At 39.7% G+C, this 23085-nt stretch overlaps 1 protein-coding gene across 1 annotated transcript in view; it reads left to right on the forward strand.

The window, feature by feature from the left end:
• Nucleotides 1–21043, forward strand: part of LOC115630762 — a 104948-nt gene extending 83905 nt beyond the window's left edge. Inside the window, exons 3-8 of the mRNA XM_030527417.1 lie at nt 11866–12074; nt 16361–16496; nt 18835–19100; nt 20414–20549; nt 20613–20797; nt 20846–21043. Coding sequence (XP_030383277.1) covers nt 11866–12074; nt 16361–16496; nt 18835–19100; nt 20414–20549; nt 20613–20797; nt 20846–21043 — 1130 coding nt within the window. The remainder of the gene's footprint in view (nt 1–11865; nt 12075–16360; nt 16497–18834; nt 19101–20413; nt 20550–20612; nt 20798–20845) is intronic.
• Nucleotides 21044–23085: the final 2042 nt, after the last annotated feature.

A 23085-nucleotide genomic window follows, 5' to 3' on the forward strand; every position in this document is an offset into this window, starting at 1 on the left:
AACGTATTTTTTCACTGCACTGCAGCAATGTGTGGCCAACTTTTAATAGCTCAACTGTTGCTACACATACTGACAATTTGCCAGTAGCGAGAACTGGCTGAAAATTTAATGAATTGAGGTAAGTTCAATAAAGATGCAGCTGGTGTTTTCCTAATTTTAACTTTCTTAGATTAGTTAAATTAACTGATTCTGTGGAATATCAAGTTCAAGTGAACTTTATATTCTAAAAATTGAATGGCAGACTTGTAAGGGCATAATTCCGGAAAACTCTGTATCTGTTTATACTTCAAGAAAAATGAAGCAAAGATTTCAACAATTTTTGTTTAGTTATTTTTATTAAATAAATTGTAAATAGCAGTAGTAACAGGACATAATTGTAAGCTCTGTGTACAACAGTCTAAGGATTACGAGAATTATGAGAAATCATTATTAATGAGAGAGAGCGGAAAAAAGTAATTTGTACTGCTTAGATTTTAAAAGTGTACATGGAATATACATAATCTAGTATACCCTTTTTACCGTTATTATATTTACATATAAATACAAGTATAGCACTCTAAAAACATAATAAAAAGCGTTCGTTCAATAGAGGTTCGTATGACTAACGCAGAATGCAGCCCTCGCTCCAATCATATTCCGATGCCCACTTCAACTCAGCCATTAAACATGGCAAATGCTTTTCGTTGTTGTCAATTTGCCATTCTCTCAATATTTGTTGTCTTCTTGTTTGCTGGCCATATCACAAAACCGCAAAGAGCAGCAAACTTTTTGCCAGCAACAACAATTCAACATGAATGCTGCTGCTGTTGTTAGGCGGCTGCTAAGGGAGGGGCAGTGGGGGGTATCTGAGCCCCTGCTTCAACAACTCAATGCACTCAATCAATGCACACACACACACACACACACACACACACAGCTTCTCTCTCTCCCATTGATGTACTATATACTATATATACAGAAATGGCAGCAACAGCCATCGCCTTTTGTGCCAAACACTCAACACAAAAAGCACTCATCAAACAACAACAAAACACGAACCACTCACCACAGAAAAAGTAAAAATTTATAGTGGCGCAGATAAGCGGCGTGCAACTCGAGAATAACGCCTAAAAAAATTAAAAGAGGAATTGCAAATGGAAATGGCAAAATCAACAAACGATTTTTCAAAATCAAATGGCCTCTCTCTCTCTCTCTCTCTAAAGTGAAAATGGTGTAGGAGGGGGAGGGGGCGAGGATGTGCAGACAGCGCCAAAGAGGCAATCAAAACACAATAAAAATATACAAGTCCCTTGCATATGCCATATGCCTACTCGAATATATTCGCGTACATACTTATTTATATGCATTGCGCTACCCACAAGTGCTGTTAACAGATTGATTTCCAAAATGATAATGGGCCCAAGCGAAATCATTGCGAGCGTTAAAGCAGCGGGACTCGTTCCATAGGCAGCGTCGGTTGAGGTTGAGTCGAGGGCGAAGACAAAGCCGCAAATTCCTAAAAACAAGTAGCAAAAGAAAAAACAACAAAACACAACGACAGGAAAAACAGGCAATAACAGCAAAAACAACAGCAACAAGAGCAACATTCACAGACCATTTGGCGGCTTAGGCGGCACAGTCTAAAGGTTTGTCTTGGGGTTATCGCTTAATCGCATCGCTTTGCCAGCCGCAAGACCCAGAGCCACAACATGAATGTCTTCTCTTCTTGAAGTGCCTGCGTTGTCTGCTTCGCTACTCTACCCTACGCTGCCCTACCCTCAGCCCAGCACACCACAGCACACCAAACCACACCACATCACTCCCTCTTGACTGCTTGCCCTTCCGCCTGGGTTTTGTATTTTATACGTCTGTCGGTACCCCGAGCGCACAATCATTTTTCAATAAACAAACAATTTCATGCTTTTTCGAACACGATTCAGGCAGCCAGAGCAGCATCCATACAGAAAGAGAGGCAGAGGGACAGGAGACAGGGGACAGAGGGACAGATGGACGAATGGACAGGCACGCAGTGAGCCGGCTTGTCTTTACCAAATCGGATCTAAGCCTCAATAAGCAGCCAGCGACAAGACGCACTTCCTCAAAGTCAGCTGATGGCTATCGCCTTAATGCCGATGATGTTGCCCTTGTTGTTGTTGCCTCGGCATGTGCCTGCCCCAAAGCTGCGATTACTTTGGGCCAGATTCGGTCGCTTATCTCCTGTCGCGAGTTTTGTCAGCCCGATGACTGGCTCTTATGTCGTTTGGTTTTATTAGTGAATAATTGTTTTTCTCTAACAAGTGTATTCTAGGTTGGCCATTGCACTGGTCAAGCGAAGATACAAATTCCAGAACCAATTACTGTTCATTTATAATTCTATATCATCTACATAAGTATGAACAACACAAACTAATATTTTCTAATTGGAAATTCGGGAAAGATCCGAATAGTTATTTTTGAGCTTTACTAGGGTTGTGTTCTTTTTATCTTCTTTCATATTCTGCACTCTCTGTTATTACAAAAATAGTGAGTAGTTTCCTTATGAATAGTTCCAGGTAAGCCACCAATTTGAATTTTTTATAAGCCCATCTCACTACAAACATTCTCTTTGAAATCCACGAAATATCACACAAATCCTGCTTCCTTGTCATTTAAATATTACTATCGAGCTCCTTTTACAATAATATGTATTGAGTCCATGAATAATGTTTGCTATTATATTTACTGAGGGTTGTAACAGAAAAAAGTTATATAAACATTTTATACCACTAAGCGATGAAGTATTTTAACGAGAAGAAAACATGCATTATCTTCTGTCAAGAATTTTAGATAAAATCACTTAGCTGTGCAATCTTATATAGTATTTGCTATCGTACAAAACCTTCTGTGCATCACATCAACTTTGGGGAAATTGCGGCGCCCACAGATTGTTGGTTGCTGTGTGAGCCGCGCTAGTTTGCCGATATGTAAACGCCATTTCCTGTCCCGACAGAGAGAAAAGAAGAAAGCCATGGAATAATTACAACAATTTGCAGTGCACAAAAAGTCAAAGCAAAGATTGCATAAAAAATGAAGCGTCACTGGAAAGAATTTAAAAGATAAACCCACACACTCTGAGAGCACAAAAATGGAAAAGACGGAGCAGAGTTGCATGTCCTCGTATATATGTGTGCGTGCGAATATATATGTTAGTGTGTGTGTGTGTACAAGTATGTATAGACAAATGAAAAATTAAACAATTTCCTTGTTCGCCTCTGCCTCGCTTGCTTTTTGGCTTTTGCAACTGCAAAACGAATTGCGAAATTTTGACTGAGACATTTATTTAACAAAGCACTAAATTATTCCTTTTTCAACGGCAACGATGGAAACAACACCACTACACCCATAGAGTTGAAGATAGATGGCAGCATAGTTTGTTACGGTTTCTTTTCATTGCATGGCACTGTGCCGACTCTTCTTCTTAGTTCTACAGTTCCTCGCATCCAGCTGGCAAATCAGCGACATTATCTGTGTCATGATCATCCTCATCAAACCGCATTAAGATTATAAGCGAGAGCAGGCGATGGCAGCAATTGTGGCGCCTTGGCAAACTGTCAAGAGTGCTAAAAGTCATAATGCTACGAAGCCAAAAGCTGTTTTAATCCATTTGCCACATCGACTTGACTGGGCAACAAAGGAAGCAGCCAAGTCAGCAATTTTGCTAAAACAATGCCGATCAATTTAATAAGAATATCGTCAACAAGATAGGAATATACCAACAAATATTAATACTATTACTATGCGTAAGGATGGCTTTTATAACCACTTTCGTTAATTGTTGAAAACTACCAATAGGAAGTTGAAAAGTGTTGCCTCAGCATTTACTATCATCTGTCTATTATCAATCGCAATCAATTTTTTGATATCCAAGAAGCAATTATAAATAAGAAGAATGAAAAGCTAGCCAAAAACTAAAATTGCAACAAGAAAAAGATTTTGCTTATTTTTTGAAATTGAAATTATCGGAAATTCATATGTAGACTTGGTGGGGTCTGAATCCCTTCCTTCTTTTTTAGAGTCAAAGACACTTTTGTCTTTTTGTAATTTAAATTTTCTTGTTAAATTAATAAATCAATAAAGTTAAATTTTATTTAGCTGACTAACTAGAACTTAAAAGAAACAATTTGCACAGTTGCCTTAGTCTTCATTAATTAAAGTTTCTATAATATGCATTTGCAAATGAATTCGATGCTGAAGTTTCTATTCGAAGAAACGTCAAAGCTTAAAACACAAAAACTAAATTCCAAATGCCAGTTAAGCACAGTTTTGTGTGTGTTATCGCATTGTCTCTATGTCCCTGTGTCCGTGTGTCCGTCTGTCCGTCTGTCTGTGGATGTGGATATGCCACTGGTTGTCTGGTTGTCTGTTTGTTTGTGCGCTGGAAGACAACTTCATTTACATTGGTTTCACTCTTCATTCGGTTTTGGGTTGTGCGAACGTAAGCGCTTTTAATTTTCAGCTTGCATGCACAAAAGTATGCAATATGTTTTAGGTAGACTGCACACCGCACTTATGCATGCATGACATGGGGCCACACACACACACACACACACACACACACACACACACACACACACACACACACACATACACACACAATGACAATGGCTTACATAAATTTTAAGCTCCATTAGCAAAATGTTGCTGGCAAAGCTGCAGGCGACGTGCCCAACGCCAAGCAACAATTGTGGGGTTGCCTCAATTTTCGCCTTTTGGATCCTATTGCAAGTTAAGTTCACCGAAAAATTTGTTATTCTTTCTTCTCTGCACACTTGGATATACGAGTGTACTCGAACATACGTGTAGATGCATATTACATGGCTTGGTAAAGTTAGCTCTGCACCTAGGAGAGCTCCTATTTGCACATAAATTCTAGGGGCTGGCAACAGCGCTCGCTAATTAAGGTGGACGCCGGTGTGGACGGAATGCCTAATGAATGCGTAGACCCTGGTGCCTGCCCGCCTGATATCTGACCTTGCAAAAACTCAACTAATTGCAAATAAATTAACCAGCCTTTCAATGATCGGGAACGGCGCTTTCCATGCAAACCAGTAGAAGATGAAGGCGAAACAATTATTTTGTGCTTAAATACGCAAAACTCTTGGCCAACATGTGCCACAGTTCCTGCGTCTTGAAAAAGTTTTTCTCGCAAAGAAAACCTGCCAACGCATAAAAATCAATTCGACAAACAGCGAAATGAGTTGCGGAAACTATAACTTTCAGGGCAGGCGGTCAAGCACATAAAAGTCTGGATTGTATATGTATTCCAGGCAGATAGTTTGCTATTCCTAGATTCATGGTGTAATGCGAGCCTTGTGCTTCCTTGCCCGAGCAGAGATAAAGCGAGGAGGGAGGCGACGTGCGCACAATGAATACAAATTGCTCGGTAAATAAACAACATCTCAATAAAGAGCAAATTACAGACACCACCCCAAAACAAACCAGAAAGCGAAAAAAGCTAAACAAATAAGCACACACACACACACACACACACACGAACACAACTACATATTAAATAAAAATACAATCACATACACATACACACACACACACACACACACATGTACGCAGGCCCCAGACTGCGGTGCTTTACAAAAGCAACAATTCGGTTTTGAGCGTGGCTTTGACGTGTGTGGTTTGTGTGTGTGTGAGTGTGTGAGTGCGTATGTGTGTATGTGGGTGTGCACACTAATGAATATAATTGCGTTACATAAATGGCGGCATGTCTGGCTGTTGCCGTTGCTGTTGTTGCCGCACTGTTGGCATTGATGTGTGGGAAAATTGCCATACACAAACAATTGCACATAGTCTCTGCGAAGGCGTGTGTGTGCGTGTGTGTGTGTGTGTGTGTGGATATGGATGTGATGTGTGTGCGCGATTGTGGGTGGGAGAAAAGCAAATAATGAGCGTAAATCATGGTTTAACGATAAATAGAACGATGTATGGTATGGAGTAAGAAAAACTTTCTATTGAAATTCAGCCAAAAATGCTTCGGCAAACATGTAAATAAAATTAGTCAGTATAATACCACGAAAGAAATCATTCCAAGATCCCGGGTAGTATTATGATCAACTGTTTTAGCTCCTCAATACTCCTATGATTTAATTTTTAATGAGTATGTAATTAAAACGTTCCAGAATATTTAGAAGCATGAGCTTTTAAGAAAAGAACACATTCTAGTTACACAAACACGATTTATCACTTTCATATTAAGTTTAAAAATGTAAAAGTGTTATCAGCCAACTATTCTTCTTTCATCTTATAATGAAGCACACACAAGGAAAATTCTAATCCCTGTGGTCCCTCTATGTTTTCATACTTGTATGAATCATGAACTAGACCACCTACTTTATGTGCATTCTGTCCCGTCTTAATTATAATTTGTTCCCTATCTAGATGTAAGCCCCAAACAATTATCTTATCATGCAGCTACTAAGTTACGCAATTTATTATTAATGCAATATACATTTTAAACAAACGTTTGCACAGTGATACGCCCACACACACAAACATTCATCTATACTATACATACATACACATTGCAGTGCAGAAAAAACATGACCAGCTTGACCCCCCAGTTCAAGCTACTGTCCCACTGGGGCCCCGGCGGACACTACTTAGGCACTCGCTTGTTTTCTTTTCATTTTCTATACATTATATAATTTTGTGTGCTTTGTTTTTGCTATTGTGCCGGAGCTGTGCTCTCATTTTGCCTTTTTTGATGTTACCCTCGGGAGCGCTGAAGTAATTGTTGCGCTTGCCACGCCCTGTGGCCGCACAGTCCGTCTATCCACGCAAATTAAAGTCAGACGAAATGAGGGAAAATGCGTCCGGAAAGCGCAAAAGCCAAACTCGAATATTTTCTCATTTTTCCAGCAACGCCTGGGCGGTCATTCCCGTCCAGGACTTCCCAATACTGGGCGCTCGAATCGCCCGCCATCACAATTGGCGGCCATTGGGGCTGGCCGGTGCTGCTGTTTGTTTGTGAATATAGGCGGATGTCAATAGTGTGAGTAGCCGCAGTCAAATATTTTTTCATTTTCCGAAGGCGTGATGAGGCAGACCATAAAACTGGTGTTTCATATTCAGGACCTAATGAGGGAACATTTCCTCTGTGTGAATGGAAAAATGTATATAATTTTTAACACATGGGCAACATATTCCGATTTTGCTACATTTGCCAGATTTGGGTGAAATGAAATATACTAAAAGGGTATAGAAATTAATGTAAGAGGCAGAAGGTAGATCCCCCAAACAGATAATTTGCTCTAGGCCTGTCCGTCCGTCTGTTTGAATAAACGCTTCAATATTTCACCGCAAAACTTTTTTTGTAGTTTTCCATTTCCCATACATTCCTGCGCTACAGAGTTAACTTAATTCTGCCCACAATTAAAAATCTTCATAAACTAAACTTTGCACATGTATGTAATTTTAAAAAGTAAATCTGCTCTTCAATATCTATCCAAATGGGTGAATCCTAAAATAAAATATGAGCAAAATAATTATACCCTAGTATTACGACCAGGAACGTTTAGCGGCGGTTTTGCATTTAACTTATATTGTATTCATACCATGAAATTCTTTAATTTCTTAAAATTACAACTTTCAATTATCCAGAATCCTTTCCTAGCCAAATTAATTATAATTAGATTGCAATGGTAAATAACTTTTCAGAAGAGAATAAACATTATTGTATTCCCCAGAATAAAACCATGTGATAGTTTTCATCTCTGTCTGTGAATATTTGTTTCTTTAGCATATATTTCCTGATGTGCAATGAAAAATGAAACATTTTCCAATTCTTAAGGCAGTTCAGCATAGTCTAGCTACCATAGTCTTAATTAATTTTATGTTAACGAATTTTGTTTGGCTCTCCGCTTCTGTACAATAACATGTATGGAAGTAATCGGTAACATACTGTAAAGCTGTCTGCGCATAGCAGGGATTGATTATCTCTCTCATTCTCTCTCTCTCTCTCTCTCTCACTGTTCTCTCTCATGAGCTAGCATAGCGCCAACAACAGCATTTCTAATTTGGTGAACAGCTTCTGTGCAGTCGCTTTCGGGTGTTAGGGCTATTTACAGCGGCCAGTAATCCAACTACAACTTTTGATCTTTTGGATATTCTCACTGGGTAGTTACCGTATTCCGAGGAAGAATTGATCGTGTTCTGCTATTAAAGCGTATTTTTATGGAAATATAAGTTACTTGTTGCATGTTGTAGTTTTTATTCCTTGCCATTCCAATTGGCCCATGTTTAATAGTTTGTGATTTTGTCAGTTTCATCCAATATTAGAAGGAAATCAATTGCGCATTGTCTATGCATGCCCAGTGTGAAAACTTGTAAATCAAATGCATACAATAATGCATTTTTCGTTTATTAAATTCTGCGATTTTCGTATGCAGGCTGCTCTTATGAGTCGAGAGCGAGCAACAGCAGTGGCATCCTTTCACATGTAAAGCAGGAGCTAGGGCCAAGTCCAAAGCTGAAGCCGGAGCCAATGCCAGTGCCAGTGCCGTAGCCGGAGTCGGCCAAACGGACATCTTATGAACTTTTACAGCTCCATTATATGCAAATGATGAAAGCAAGAAAACAAATATTGCTACCTCGGGCAATAGGCAACAGCCAAGGCGGACAACTGCACAAGCACATACACGCACTCTTACACATGTGAACAACATAAAGGGCATTGTTTAGCTGCCAGCAGGCAGGGGAGGGGAATGTCAGGCAGGGTATACTCATATGCAGACATTTACATAAGCAAACAGCTTCTTTTGTCCGGCCATAGGAACAGCAACAACTTTAGCATAGAACCGGGCAAAAGAGGACAGCACTGAACAGGATGGCTGGCAGGCAACTCGAACTACTAATAAACCAACGAAAATGGCAACGGATATTAAGCCCAAAGCCGCCCCAGTGTCTGTATCAGCATCAACGTCGGCTACGGCCACATTCACAGGCACGACCACTGCCAGGGCCTGCCACAGTCCGCAGCCCAGAGTCCAAAGCCAAAGCCAAAGACCAAAAATGAACGAGCAATAAGGTATCACATGCAGTTGGCGGGGTCATGGCCGGGTCCTATGTTTATCAGCCGCTGCCTGATAGCTTAAACAAGTGGCCGAGGGCGCACATTTGTCCGACATTTACTGGACAGCAGGAATGGTTTGAAAAATGGATAGGTCCTGAAAAATCGTACGTAGCCGACAAAAACTAAATTACCATTCAAAGGCACACAATTTGGCAATGCAGATTGAATGTGTTGCCGTCGGCAACTTTGCAGAAAGTTCTGCGATTTCTCCTTGTCGGCACCATGTGGGGAAATTTGATTTGTCACTTGTCAGCCGCTCGCTCAACTCAACTCATGCTCAGCTCGTCCAAAGGCACACTAATGTGTGAGAAAGCGAGTAATAAGATAAAAGTTTTCTTTTGGCCGTGTGTGTCAAACTTCTTCATAATCAGCATAATAAAATCACAGCGCCGCAAAGTATGCAGCAGACAAAATGAAGGACAACAATGTTCTGACTACGCAGCAATTATGCGCACTGTGCAAGTATGTGCGTAAGTGTGTGTGTGTGAGAACAATGACAACTCATACGTGCTGAAGTTTTTCTTGGGCCGTTACTTTTTGCCGCCACTGCTGCTGCCTTTTAAACGTATTTCTTCATGTTTTCTTTTTTTTTTTTTTTTTTTTTTGGTGTGCAAATTTAATCACTTAACCCCAATAAAGTATAAAAGCCTGCCGCCGAGTGGCATCAGCATCAGCATCGACTGCAGGAAACTTTTCCCCCAAGAAAAAGTTGTGGAAGAGGCTTCGAACACACCGAAGAGACGCCAGAATATCAGGAGCTGGGCTTGTTGCATGGCAGGGGAAATTGATTTTTCGCTTGGCAGCGGTCGCAGCATGAGCATATTAATTCCATCTACCCATTCCGTCAGTGTGTGGGTGTGTGTGTGTGTGTGTCTGATGCGCATGTGGGCGTGTCAGCGCCCAAATGACAAAGTTACTTACATTACCAGGCAGAACTTTAGTTGTGCTTCCTTGACTGCGCATTCTCTTAAGCAGAATTAATGAGTGTTTCTCTCGTATTCTTTCCCTCCCCCCATCCTTCTTTCGCTCCTCCTTCTCGTACGTTTTCTTTGCTGTGGTGCTGCAGCTGCAAGTTCAAACTAAATTCACTTTTGAGAGCAAACAAATAGCGTCAGCAACGAAAGTTTTGTATATTTTTGAATATTTTCTTTTTATTACTCTATTTTTGCATCGCCAAGAAACTCCTCAAGTATTTGAAGTGTACACAAACATACTATGTCTACGTATATTAAACGCACACATGCATGGAACAACTCTCTAAACTAACTTACAAAATACATAGTCGACAGAATGTGACGGAGTGGTGCGATTCTTCCATGTAGGAAGATCATACATTGATTAAGACTGCCGATAAAGATAGAAGATTTTTTACAGCTTGATCCGAACGCTCAAAAAAAACTACTCAGGTATCAGGGGAAATTTTAATTAAAAGCAACTATGGTAGAATTGCAATATTGAAAAGTGTAGATAAAGAGTTTCGCAAAAGGAGAGTATTACAAAAATGCTTTGTTTTCAAAATCAAAATTTTATTGCAATCCCATAATGCGTATGAGTTATATTTATGTGTACTCTTATGTAATACTTATTGCCGAAAGGCATGACATCTATGCAGCTTACTCTTTTTGATGTGCAACAATTGCAATCCCATTTTTCTAACGTTGCTGCCCCACCTGCTGCCCCGGCGCCGTAGTGTCTCTCTGAGGACAGGCGGAGTCAGTTGTCAGTAAGTCAGTCAGCAGTGCAGATGTCTCGCTGTCTTCCTGGCTGTGTATACAATAACATCCTTTCACATTTTATTACACTTGTAATGTGCAACGATTGGTGGCTGCTACGACTGGGAGGACGACTAGCAGAGTGAGCAACCATTTGTATATGTGCGAGCGTCTGTCAGTATGTTTGTGTCTGACAGCCACAGGCGCTGTAATATTGTAAGACACGCACCGAAGAGCCTTCTCGCCCCTCTAACCGATGTGCGCTTGTATCATTGTCAATATTGACAATAAACAAGTTTGCCGTAAAACGTTACACAAGTCGAGTAGCAGAAACAACAACAACAACAAAAACAACAAGAAGAGGACCATCAGCATCTTCGGAGTGTTTGAAGAGGAGCAGAAGCTACAAGTTTAATGCTCAGTCAAGCACAAAGGCACTCATACGACCCCATCATATGAGTATTCACAAACATACACGCACAAACGTATAAATCGGGCACTCAATCATGTTGAAGGCCAAAACCGCGCATCCATGTCATTCAATGTAGTCATGTTGACTTATTAATCGAATTTCCTACGTTGTCCCTTTGAATAGCCTTCATGCAGCTGCTGACCGTTGGCCACTTTTGTAAATTAAAAATAGTCAGCAGCCCTGACGTGCGCTGCCCGATAAAATGTTATTATAAATTATATTAAATATACATAAATTGTGCAGAATTTTATGCGTCAGCAACAGCAACACCAGCACCAGCAGCAGTAGCAGCAGCAGCAGCAGCAAACAACAACACTAAAGGGCAATCAGTCATTTGGCCATGGGCCTGACATTTATGTAGCCCAGCAACAACAGCCCCAAACAAACTTTTATAATTAATTAATTAAAAAAATAAAAAAGTAACAACATAAGTGCCCATTATGCGGAGCAGGCAATTTGTAAAAACATAAATCAATCATGGTCTAGCATTAAAGATTAAATCTGCACACAATTCTCCCGAATCAAGTAAACCGATTGCTCAGCCACTTTCTCCACTTCTCCACTCCATCTCATTGCAGATTTCACAGCCGGCCTCCGTTTGGTCGAGGTGCGAATACCAAATTACGTGATTAAGGGCTCCGCAACGCAGTTGGAATGCCTCTACAATCTGGATGGCGAGGCGCTCTATTCGGTCAAATGGTACAAGGATGGCAACGAGTTTTATCGCTATGTGCCCAGGGATATGCCGCCGGCGCAAACATTTCTGCTGCCAGGTGTTGCCGTTGATGTGAGTACCCTACAAAAAGTCATATATTATTAATGATTATGTAAAAAGTGTGACTGCTACTGCTACTCAGTACTCAGCGGACGAAAGATGTTCTCACTTCGTAAAACTCTCAAAAGTAACTAAGAAACAAAAATAGAAATGTTGTGAGAGTATTGTATTGGGTATCAACACAAAATTATGAATACTCACAAATAAATAGTAACAATTTTATATTCTGATCGCTTTTAGAGCACAAATTTGGTAAAAGGTATCCGAAATTTTCATTGGCCAGCTTAAGCGTTGAATGATTATTTCAAACAATTTGTCAGCCAAACTGCATGTTAAGTTACATTCGAGACAGTAAAGGTTTTAAAATAGAGTTTAATGCCAGCTAAGGACGCGTACCGCTGAATTATTTCACAGTGTGTATACGAGAGTGTCAGAGCCACTAACTCGAGGTATTGTCTGCTTTCTCCTGCACGTATATATGCGCATGTGAGTGCGTTTCGTAGTAAATCTCACATTAAAACAACGCTGCATACTTTGCGGATGATGCCTGCCCGATGTCTGCCAATGCACCCGTTGGTTTGGATTTTCGGGCGTGTAGTCTACAGCAGCCAAGATATTTATCACCCGGCTGTGGTGTAGATAATGCGCGTGCTTGTCTGCTTAGTTTTTGCAATTACTAAGATATAAACTGTGGGAAACGAACAAATAATGTAGCTGTTAAATTCACTGAGTTTTACAGTAATTATATAATCCAATATCCAACTGGATATTCAATGCGAGAGCACTATGCCAATGGCAGCTTCAACAGTTTTTCCTTTTTAATATACCAAAAACAATTAGTCAGTGAACCATTCCAGATTACATAAAGAAAGGAAGGAAAGTATAAATTGCTCAAAAGAATAGCGGGATGCTTAATGAAATAGATAATTGCATTGAACTAGAATTTTTGTATTCCTCTTATATCGCAGTTGCGTTAAGTATGCCCCTTTTTATAGAATCCATTGTATATAATAACAGGCACTGAACCGCTCGCTAAACCAGAGCATTGACTATTAATCAAAAGACATGATTACAAAACTGATTAACTTTGTTTGCTGTAATACTAATGTAGGCAAAAAATGAATACCTTGGCTTATTGCATTTAGAATTACTTTTATCGACTTACTATATTTAGCTTTAGCTGGCGAGGTAACTGTAGCTTGATAGACAACTAACTCTTATCTATTCTAACGCCCTGGCCTAAGTTGAGAACGCCAACTGAGTTGAACCAACTAAAGAGGCGCTGCTCCATTATTTTTGGCACAAAACTTTGGCACGTAAAATGCGCTGCACGTTAACCGGTTGCTCTACAAAAAGAAAAAAACTAAAAAAAAAATGGTAGCCCGTAGCAAGCAAGTTGCGTGCTCATGACTGGCATGCTACCTGCTGCCTTCCAGCGTTGGTGTCGAACTTGTACGCTGAGTTCGAGATAAGCACGTGAGGCACCAGCATTTGGCCCGGCAGTCAGTCAGTTATTCAGTCAGTCAGTCAGTCAGGCACGCACACACGTACATACTATACATATGTACGAAGATATGTATGTGTGTGTGTGTGGTATGTGAAGAGCGCGTCACTAATCGGCTGCCGAAAAAGTGAATCTGCTCGCTATGTGCAGAACTATGCGAGGACTCATTGTCTATAAGTACACACATATGTAAGTACATATATGTACTTGTATGTAGAATATGTATTCAGGAGGGTTGTATCAAAAGTTTGTAGAACTACTTTTATTCCTTCACTGAAAAGTTATGCTCGCCAGTCCGTCTGTCTATGAACAGTAGTAGAGCTCAACAATAGCTCTAAACTATTCCAAGATCCACCTGTCCGATCACTGTATTTTATTCCTGTTATATGAACGATATTCTAAGGGATCCTGTATGATCAACTATTTGTTTATAACAATATTGAAGCAAAATTTCATATAGATCGTGTTGTTATACAAACTATGACAATGGATGACCAAATGCACAATTTGTTAAGAAGGGCGTACGCAGCTTTTTCTAAAGGGGGCCAAGCAAAATTAAAATTTGGTTTAAATAATGTGCGATGCGTTAAAATAATAATACGTATGCTTACGCCCTTGTATGTAAGAAATGTAAGGATTTTTTGTATTAGCAGAGAGTCCATCGTGGACAATCATTCAATTTGTTAATTAAACTTGCGGATTAATTATTTCCTATTAATATTACCTATTCATGAGCATTGGCCTTTTTAAATCGATATATTTTCAACATATATTCTGACATACATACTTCAGATAAGACAAATACGTGTATAGTATTTCATCTGTCAGATGTTCAATGGGAAGCTGCATTCGAAAATCTAACCTTTAAATTTTTACCACCACAGAAAACAATAAACACTTACAACATAGGAGAATCCCTTAATAGCGTTCTATTGGTGTTTTGTTTTATCTGCGCTGTTCTGCAAATTACCGATCAATGAATTCTTTTAGATAAATTTTCATGAAATCTAACTCATTTGCAGGAATAGCAAAGAGAAGTCTCTTTATTTTCCACGGTTCAGATGAGTTCAGTGTAAAGACTGAGCTCCAATTATTCTTAGAACCCCACTCGCAGATTGGTGAGGGAGTTGCTGAAGTTTGAATGCAATAAATTGTTCAAGTTGCGCTTTTCGTTGTCTGGTCTTGCGCATTCAGGGAACTGCGGAGGCGTGGCCGGACACACACTGAACGTGTCTATAATGCGCGCTATAACAACACCCGCCCGGCCACATGATTTTTGAGTGTCCTGCCAATGGTGAAGGCTTTGGTGGTGCTGTCGGTGTGGTTGACGGCGGCTCTTCCCACTGACTGCCGTTGCCGTTGCCGGAGCTGCTTTTAAACTTTGATGTTGTGCTGCAGATAAAAAGGAGCGCGTGCAAGGCACACGGAACATGTTGCAGGAGATGCCCGAGTGCGATAACTACTTTGGTCATGCGTCTGCGGGCTCCTTCTGCTCGCCCCCCCTCCGTCTGGCCATCCGCTTCCCGGCTGTCTATGCATCCACGTACGAGTATGCCCGAAATGGTTGCGCATACATGCCGCGTACGAACTTAATGGTTATATCCAACTCCATTGGCGGATATTGTTTTAGCATAATCGATTTGAGTGACTGACTGGCAGCTCCCTGACGGAGCTAGGGATGTGGCCAGAGCAGACCGAACGGCTGCGAGCAACTTTTGCTTTGTTGCTGTGTGGTGTTGTTGCTGCCGCTGTGTTGTTTTATTGCAGTTGGAAATAGTTTGGGGCTTAGACGTGAGGTTTACCTTAGCCGGTATGCCCCACAGTGTGGTAACTATAAATTAGGTTAAAACAACAGCAACAGCAGCAGCAACAACAACAACAACAGGCAGGCCACAATGAAAGCGAAAAATGCGCAATATAAGATAACAAAGTGCACTTTCCGTAGCCCCTCTCCATCGCTCTCTCACTCCTTAGATAAACAGATACACCAGTAAACGGACCCATTTACCACATACCTTACCCCACTGTTGCGACCAGGGACGCAAATCAATTTGAAACAATGAGGTTGTTTTCAAAGAGTTCCCATTAGAGTGAATCTTCTAGAAGACCTGGGAGCCAAATATTTAAAATCAACCCGCAGTTCAACTCAATAATAAATTCAAATCGACTTTTAAGTTTCCCAAATTTGTTGAAATGGTTTACTAATGCTGTGTATGGACCTAACCAGTACTTACCTGTAGGTCGCTGAAAACAATTTTGCATCCCTGGCCATTTCGACTTAATGGCTTTAAGTTCGAGTGAAATATTTGCGAGAGCTTTGACCAAACGACAAGCCCACATGAGGGGCTCAGTTAGAGCAGAGTGTTTGGTCGAGTGACCCTTAAAGTGCCGTCGTGCAACTTTAAGTTGGCCAACAAGCATTTAAAAAGCATTTAAAAGGAGGACCGCTTCGCAGCATGCGGCAGTTTTCAAAAGCAATTACGTTACATTAACGTCCGAAGTGGCTGGATGGCTGACTCTTGCTGTCTATCATCAGGACTCGGTCGGTCGGCTGGTCGGCCGGTCGGCCGGTCGGCTGGTCGGCCGGTCGGCTGGGCGGCCATTGAGGCTGCCAACTGCATGGCAGACTCGTCTCCCGCTGCCTCCTCTTTTTGCCTACGTGGTGTTCAAAACTTTCTGCTACTTTTCGTTGCATTCCTTGAGTTTTTGTTTTGGCCCCCCTTCCCCCTTTTTCTGTTCTTTTATTTTTCGTTTATTTTCCGTGCTTTACTCATTCAACAATTTTTAATTGCAGTTGCACAACTCGAGCGACGCTATTGTAACGCTGCGCAACGTCAATCTGCAGTCGGCGGGTCGTTTCCGGTGCGAGGTATCCGGCGAGGCGCCATCATTTCAAACGGTCACCGAGCATGGCGACATGGTTGTTGTGTGTAAGTATTTTAGCTCACTGCTTACGGGCAATACTATTGCCCATTGCCTATTGCGCGTTGGTGTGCTTTTATTGGTTAAGTGTACGTGTGTGTGTCTGTCTGTGGGTGTGTGTTTGTCTGTCTGTGGGTGGGTGTGTGTGCGCACTTTATCAAAGTCAAGCGAAAACGTATAATTCTAATTAGAAAGTATGTGTGCGCTTTGTTGCGGCTCTGCCACTCACACTTGCCACAGCGACCTGACTAAGCAAGCCACTGAAAGTTGACACAAAGTCGCGAGCTACGTTTTGAAGAACTGCATGGTGCGACATCTAATTTGTGGCATTGTTAGCGCCGAATGCTTAGCTGTTGCATAATAAGAATATACTTGTATGTATAATACCGTGACTTATAGACATACAGCGCCTGAGCTACATATATTATTAATTAAATTATTGAAATATTTATTATTATATATTTATTGAGTACACATTATTATAAGCGTTTACATTATTGTTGTGAAATAGAATGATAGTAAGGAAATCACAGAATTGCATATTCTAAATACTTCCAATTATATAGTGTGGATCACTTTTAAATATCACAAAGTTGCAGTTATCTAGCTTGATAGGAAATGATTCAAAGGGAAATATGTTAAAAAAATTAAAAGAAAGCATAGAGAAAACAAATTACTTTTTTTTATTTAATTTTCCAAAATATTGGTGCATTTTCTTTTCATTAAATATACATACCTAATATATAACCCAACAAGAGTGGTACAAATTCAATTATCTTTCCAACCCATTATAGATTTTTATTATATTTACTTAAAGAAATATTCGTTTTTGAAACGAATGTTCCAGAATTATTATTGCAATAGAGTATTGATATAATTGCACTATTAAGGTGAATAATCGGCATATTAATGAACACTTGTTGACTTGTTATAATTCAAGTTTAATCGCAGATTAATTTAATATTCTTTTCTACATACTTACATACTCCTATATGAGAAAGGGAACTTCTCTAAGCTCATTGTGAAGTTTATTTTGTTAGCCGCCCCAAAAGAAGGAAACAGTCTAATTGACAAACTTCACTTGATTTCATGCCCATATTATGGGGGAAGTACAGGGTGCGCCATCTTTTATGTCGGTATGTAAATATTGAATAACTTTGTCATTAGTGAACCGATTGAGTCGAGTAGACCAGTGTTGAAACCCTCAGTTCAAGAAATTGTACAGAACCACATTAAATAAAAATATCTCATACTTGAGAATCGGTTATTTATTTTCAAAGATATTCAATGTTTACATACCGACATAAAAGATGGCGCACCCTGTACCTCAACATGTCCCGCAGCTGCTATGTGGATGGAGCAGCAAGCTCAGCTTCTACACACGCTTCACTTAATTCTTCAGCTGTCGCTGTACCTGGCATTAGTCCAACTGGGGAAGAACAGTTTCCTTAGGCCATCCAAAACTTCAAGATGCCACAGCAAACTTCAAATGCAAACACAATAACTGACAGACCGGCAGACAGACTGGTAGGGGGCAGGCGGGCAAGTTGGCAAGAAGCGAAACAAGCAAACATTTTCCAAACAGCTTAAAGTTAAAGTGCTTCGGCTGTCATTCTCACGGTCACACGTGCCCAAATTTTGGAGCAGGATGTGAGCTGCACTTTGGGCACTGACGCTCACATTTCAATTGTTCAATTATAAACTTTGGGGAACGCCCCCAACCTCCAAGGCAGGGCAAGAAGGCAAACCCGGAACAGGGAACGGTTAACTGAAAACTGCTAACGCTTTTGTCTTTGTTTCGAGCGCTTTTGTTTTGGTCGCTTTAGTTTTTAGTGTGTGTGTGTGTGTATGTTGCTCATATTGTGTGTTGACTGTTTGGCTTTCAATCAAAGTTTTTAAAAGCTGCAGCAACAACAAGCGCAGCAAACTGCGAGCATATGCCGCAGCTGCCTTGGCTCTATTGTAAAAAACCATTTCCGTTTCCGTCGCATAGTTCTGCATTTTTGTTTTTTGTTTTTTTTTTTTTGTTTGCCGGTCTTCTGTTTTTCTCGTTTTTTTTTTGGTTTTTTTGTTGTTGCTATATTTTAACAGCCCGCCTGTCAGTACATCAACAACTCGAACTTTTATTGAATTTCCGTTGGCAGACAGCGCGACTTTGTTGTTGTGGGTTTGGTTTATTGCAGCATTGCTGGGCTCGTTCCTGGCCAAAGGACCCAGCAACTAGCCGTAAATTAAATTTTGCACAGCTTGATTTCGTTAGAGGCCATACAAACGCCCACCTACTCCTATACATCTCAGCTTCGGACAGTCGATAGCCAGTGCTAACGCGCCTTTATTTCCTTGCAGCTCTGCCGGATCAGGGGCCGCCCAAAATAAGCGGCGGTCGTCCGCGCTATCAAATCGGCGACTGGGTGAGAATCAACTGCACCGCAGGACGCTCCAAGCCGGCCGTTAATCTATCGTGGTTTGTCAATGGGGAAGCTGCTGACTCAAATCAGATACGCAAGTACGATACCATTATATCGGGTCGAGAGGGCTTGGAAACCTCCGTGCTTGGTCTTCAATTTCGCGTGGAGCAGCATCATTTCCGTAATGGCGACATGAAGTTGAAGGTACGTACAATAATTGGCTTGGGATTGTTAATAAAAGTACATAATAATATTCAATACTGAAAACACTTTAATCACTTTCAAAAGCTAAGATATTACTAGATATAAATCATCAAAAATTACATTAAAAGTGTAAATAATTATTATTTCATCATTTGTAATGTCATGCAATGAGGACTTTTAATTTTCCCTCTTAATGTTACATTAGTGTTTTTATCAGCATTTGAAGGGTCAGAAGATAAGAAATGTCCTCAACACCATTACAAACTGCAAAGGTACAGAAATTAAGACTTGCCTTTAATTTACACACAATGTTCCAGAGTTACAAAACGCATATCTATTTATCAGTCATAATGACTTTCAGTCGAAAAAAGAGAGAATTTGTAGTCGTTGGAATGCCATCTACGAGCGAATCTGCTCGTCGAACCTGCTCGTCAGCAGAAATGCAACAAAATGAGTAAATTTTGCAATGCTTTATTTCGCAAATATTTGTTGTTTTAATCTTCACATCTTCCACAATGATGACGTATTTTGAAGGCATTTAATAAACTAGGGGAAAAATTCTTTGATAAATTCGACATGTATTTACTATTCTTTACAAATGATATTCGTACCAATATTGCCATCCATTGTCGAACATGTTCTCGCAAACAAACGCAAGATAGAAACATTTCTACTCTTCGCGAAAAGAACATCGAAAACCAACAATAATATCAAAGACCTGCCTACCTTACTAAAAAAAAACTAACTAACAACGAAAAATGATTAAAATAATATATACATATAGTATATATATTTTAAAATTCTCCTATTATACTTTGAAGAAGCTAATACATTTAACATCATTTCATAAATAAAAAGATTGTACTACAAATAGTGTTTTTGCACTGATGGACTGATTAACCCACAATTATAGAAATTAATGAGGCTCTAGGGAGCAATTTATTTAATAAGACAAGATATTGGTGTTGCAATATATGTTAGACGGAGAAACCGGCATGTCTTTGCAGACATCATACAAAAGTTCAGCAAGACGGTATATTTCGATGGAAACGTGTCCATCTGGAAAAACGCCTGTACTAGTATATGCAAGGCAGAGGGTCCTATTCTCTAGGCAACTCGAGTCTATTTTATTTTTATTTTGTACAACTCCACTATTTAGCACTAATTCTCTACATTCATTGCAATACAATTTCAAAAACATTTGATTATCAAATTGCTATTGATATTAGTTTGCAATTATTAACAATCCCAAGTTATTTGCAACTGACCAAGCACGATTGCGACTCATGATGTCTCCATCTATATTCCAACAGTGCGTCGCCTCACTCTCGACGTTCTACTGGCGCAGCAACGAGGAGTCCGTCGAGGGGGACCGCCCCCAAAAGGCGCCCGTGCTCGAGTCCCGCGAAACCGTCTACGCCAGCAACTCACGCGCCGATCCCGTTCAAGGTATGTCATACCGCGAACAATTTGTTACAAAAATCTTATCGTTTTTCATTCAAACAAATGCAGCCAGCAAAACGGATTCGCTTCTGGCCTCCCGTGCGCCAAGTGCGCTGCTGCTGCTTGCGCTGGCCACGGCGGCCACCTTGGCCGGCGGCTGTTGGCGGGTCCAGCAGCTGACCGCGTCCACGTCCGCGGCCACCTCGCATACGCACGGCAAGCGCAAGGTCAAAGCGGTTAAAGGTCATCCAAATGTTAATGATGATGAAAACATTGTTGTTGATGACGATCATGAAAATAAGAAAAGTGACGATGACGATGATGTCGCAATTGGGGAAGTTGAAAAGCGCGTTGTAGTTGAGTTGCTGGCCGCGTTAAAGCAAATGTTACGCAAGACCCTGCAGCAATCCTGGTATCTGAGGAGTTCGATCGGAGGGAGCCGAGCAGCAGCGTCCTCGGTGACAGAGCGGCAGCAGAGCATGCTGTTGACTGCACGGTAGCTGCACTAAATAGCAGAATCGCAGTCGCAGTCGCAGCCGCAGCCGCAGTCACAGCCACACCTTCTTCCCCGCCCATTTCCCAACAGAGTTCAGCTGTTGGGATCGAAATCGATAATGTTCGCGTGAAAATCAGCTTCTTTATTTACATGCATGCCGTTAACAACAAAAGCTTTCTTGGATATAATTTGTATAAATGGAACGTATTTAAACTTGACTATACTATACTTAAATTAAATTATTTATAGCTAAGCGCCACGCATTGTATAAAAAAAAAACGTTGTTGAACAAAACCTAAATGTCATTGCAAGTAACGAGCATGTTTTTAGCTGCAACAACAATAAGCAAAAAAATATTATTCATTAAAAGTACACAAAAGAATTGTTGAGCTCATTTTCAACAAGCAAACAAAAAATCACTGTAAATAGTTAATGTTTAATATGTGTATGTTATTAATTTATTTATAAGCATCAACACTCAATACAGACCGACGAAGCAAGTCGATAACTTTCTCGTGTTTTATAGAAACAAAAAATATTGAGCATTAAACAAATTGGGAGAGAAGTAAGAGAAATAATTCAAAAGCAAAACAAAAGCATGTTCAGTGCAGGAGACCTACGAGTTTAAACAATGAAGTAAATGTAGTTGTAAGAATTCTGTAGCTAAGTGCATTTAAATAAATAAACAAGTAATTAATAGTTTAACAATAATTGTGTAGCATTTGCAAAAACATGTAAAAATAATTACAATTTAATACTGATAAGTGCGCAAAATAAGAGGGCCGTAATTAATCGTATAAAACATCAATTTTTTAATAACGCACTCGCATAATTATTTTTGTTTAATGGCTAATTGGACATTAAAGTTTCACTGCAGCTTATACAAATTCATTTTTTAATTGAGAGTATTTGTGTTCCACTAATAAGTTATTATGGAAATGACCCCGCAATTATATCAATTCGATTTTTTCCTTTAGATTATTTCTGATAATCTGTAATACTTGACCTGAAGGGCATTCTGTTTTAATTCAACGCATTCATGCAAAAATATAATGAGACGTATTCATTTTTGCATTAAAAAAACATACACAATTAGTCAATTAATAATTCAGTTGTTGTTTTAATTACAAAATACTATTCCGTTTTTTCTGAGCAGATATGTACTTGTACGGTTTTTGCGCACTTGCCAATAATTAAATTCTTGTCTTAAATACATAATATGTGTACGATCAAATAAAAAATAAAAAAGAAGAGAACAAAAAGCGATGAACACATAATTTTAATATGCAATAAGAAATGGAAAATCTAATCAAATGTAGTATTTAAACGCTGGTGACTGTTGAAAAGTCTTAAAACTAACAAAAACATATCGTAAATTTATAAATTGCCAAAGTTTTTATGTGTACGTAAACTAAATTAAAGTATATGTATTAAATCACAACTTTATGAAAACAATCTTTTGAAATATACTGCGTACGTGTGTATGTAAAGATCAATTGTTTGTCTGGAAAAGCGCAACATACACAGCTATTGTGTACAATTCTTTATTTAGCAAAACAAAAGCAACTTCTAAAAACATTCCATGTTATTTCATTTATTTTCCAAACGAAAGTCCAGCGCTGCCCACTGACAAATCGCAAACTGTTGAAATAATACGAAATAACTGAACAGTTTAGTTAGCCAAATTTAGCATCAATAGCAGAAGTCAACAGCGAAATGATGAGCAGAAAAACCAAAAAGCAAAACAATAGCAAACATGATTGTGATTAAGCCTTAACGGATTATTGAAAGAAAAAAAAGAAGAAAAATAAGAACAATTCGATTGATATAAAATTTAATGTAAATAGCTCGTCGTGAGGGCTGCATGAATAGCTTTTTGTCCACTATAATTATCAATATAATTAATTTGCTTTTATTTCGCCATCTCGCACAATGTGCAAATGCAAGCAAATTAAGAGCGTTTTATTCTTTTTCACATAAATATCCATTTTATGCGTTTGTAAATAAAATCAAATGAAAACTAAATTAGTGTTAAGATGTCAGCAA

This window comes from Scaptodrosophila lebanonensis, unplaced genomic scaffold (genome assembly GCF_003285725.1).
Source record: "Scaptodrosophila lebanonensis strain 11010-0011.00,11010-0021.00 unplaced genomic scaffold, SlebRS2 tig00001410-arrow-pilon, whole genome shotgun sequence".
Classification (NCBI taxonomy): domain Eukaryota; kingdom Metazoa; phylum Arthropoda; class Insecta; order Diptera; family Drosophilidae; genus Scaptodrosophila; species Scaptodrosophila lebanonensis.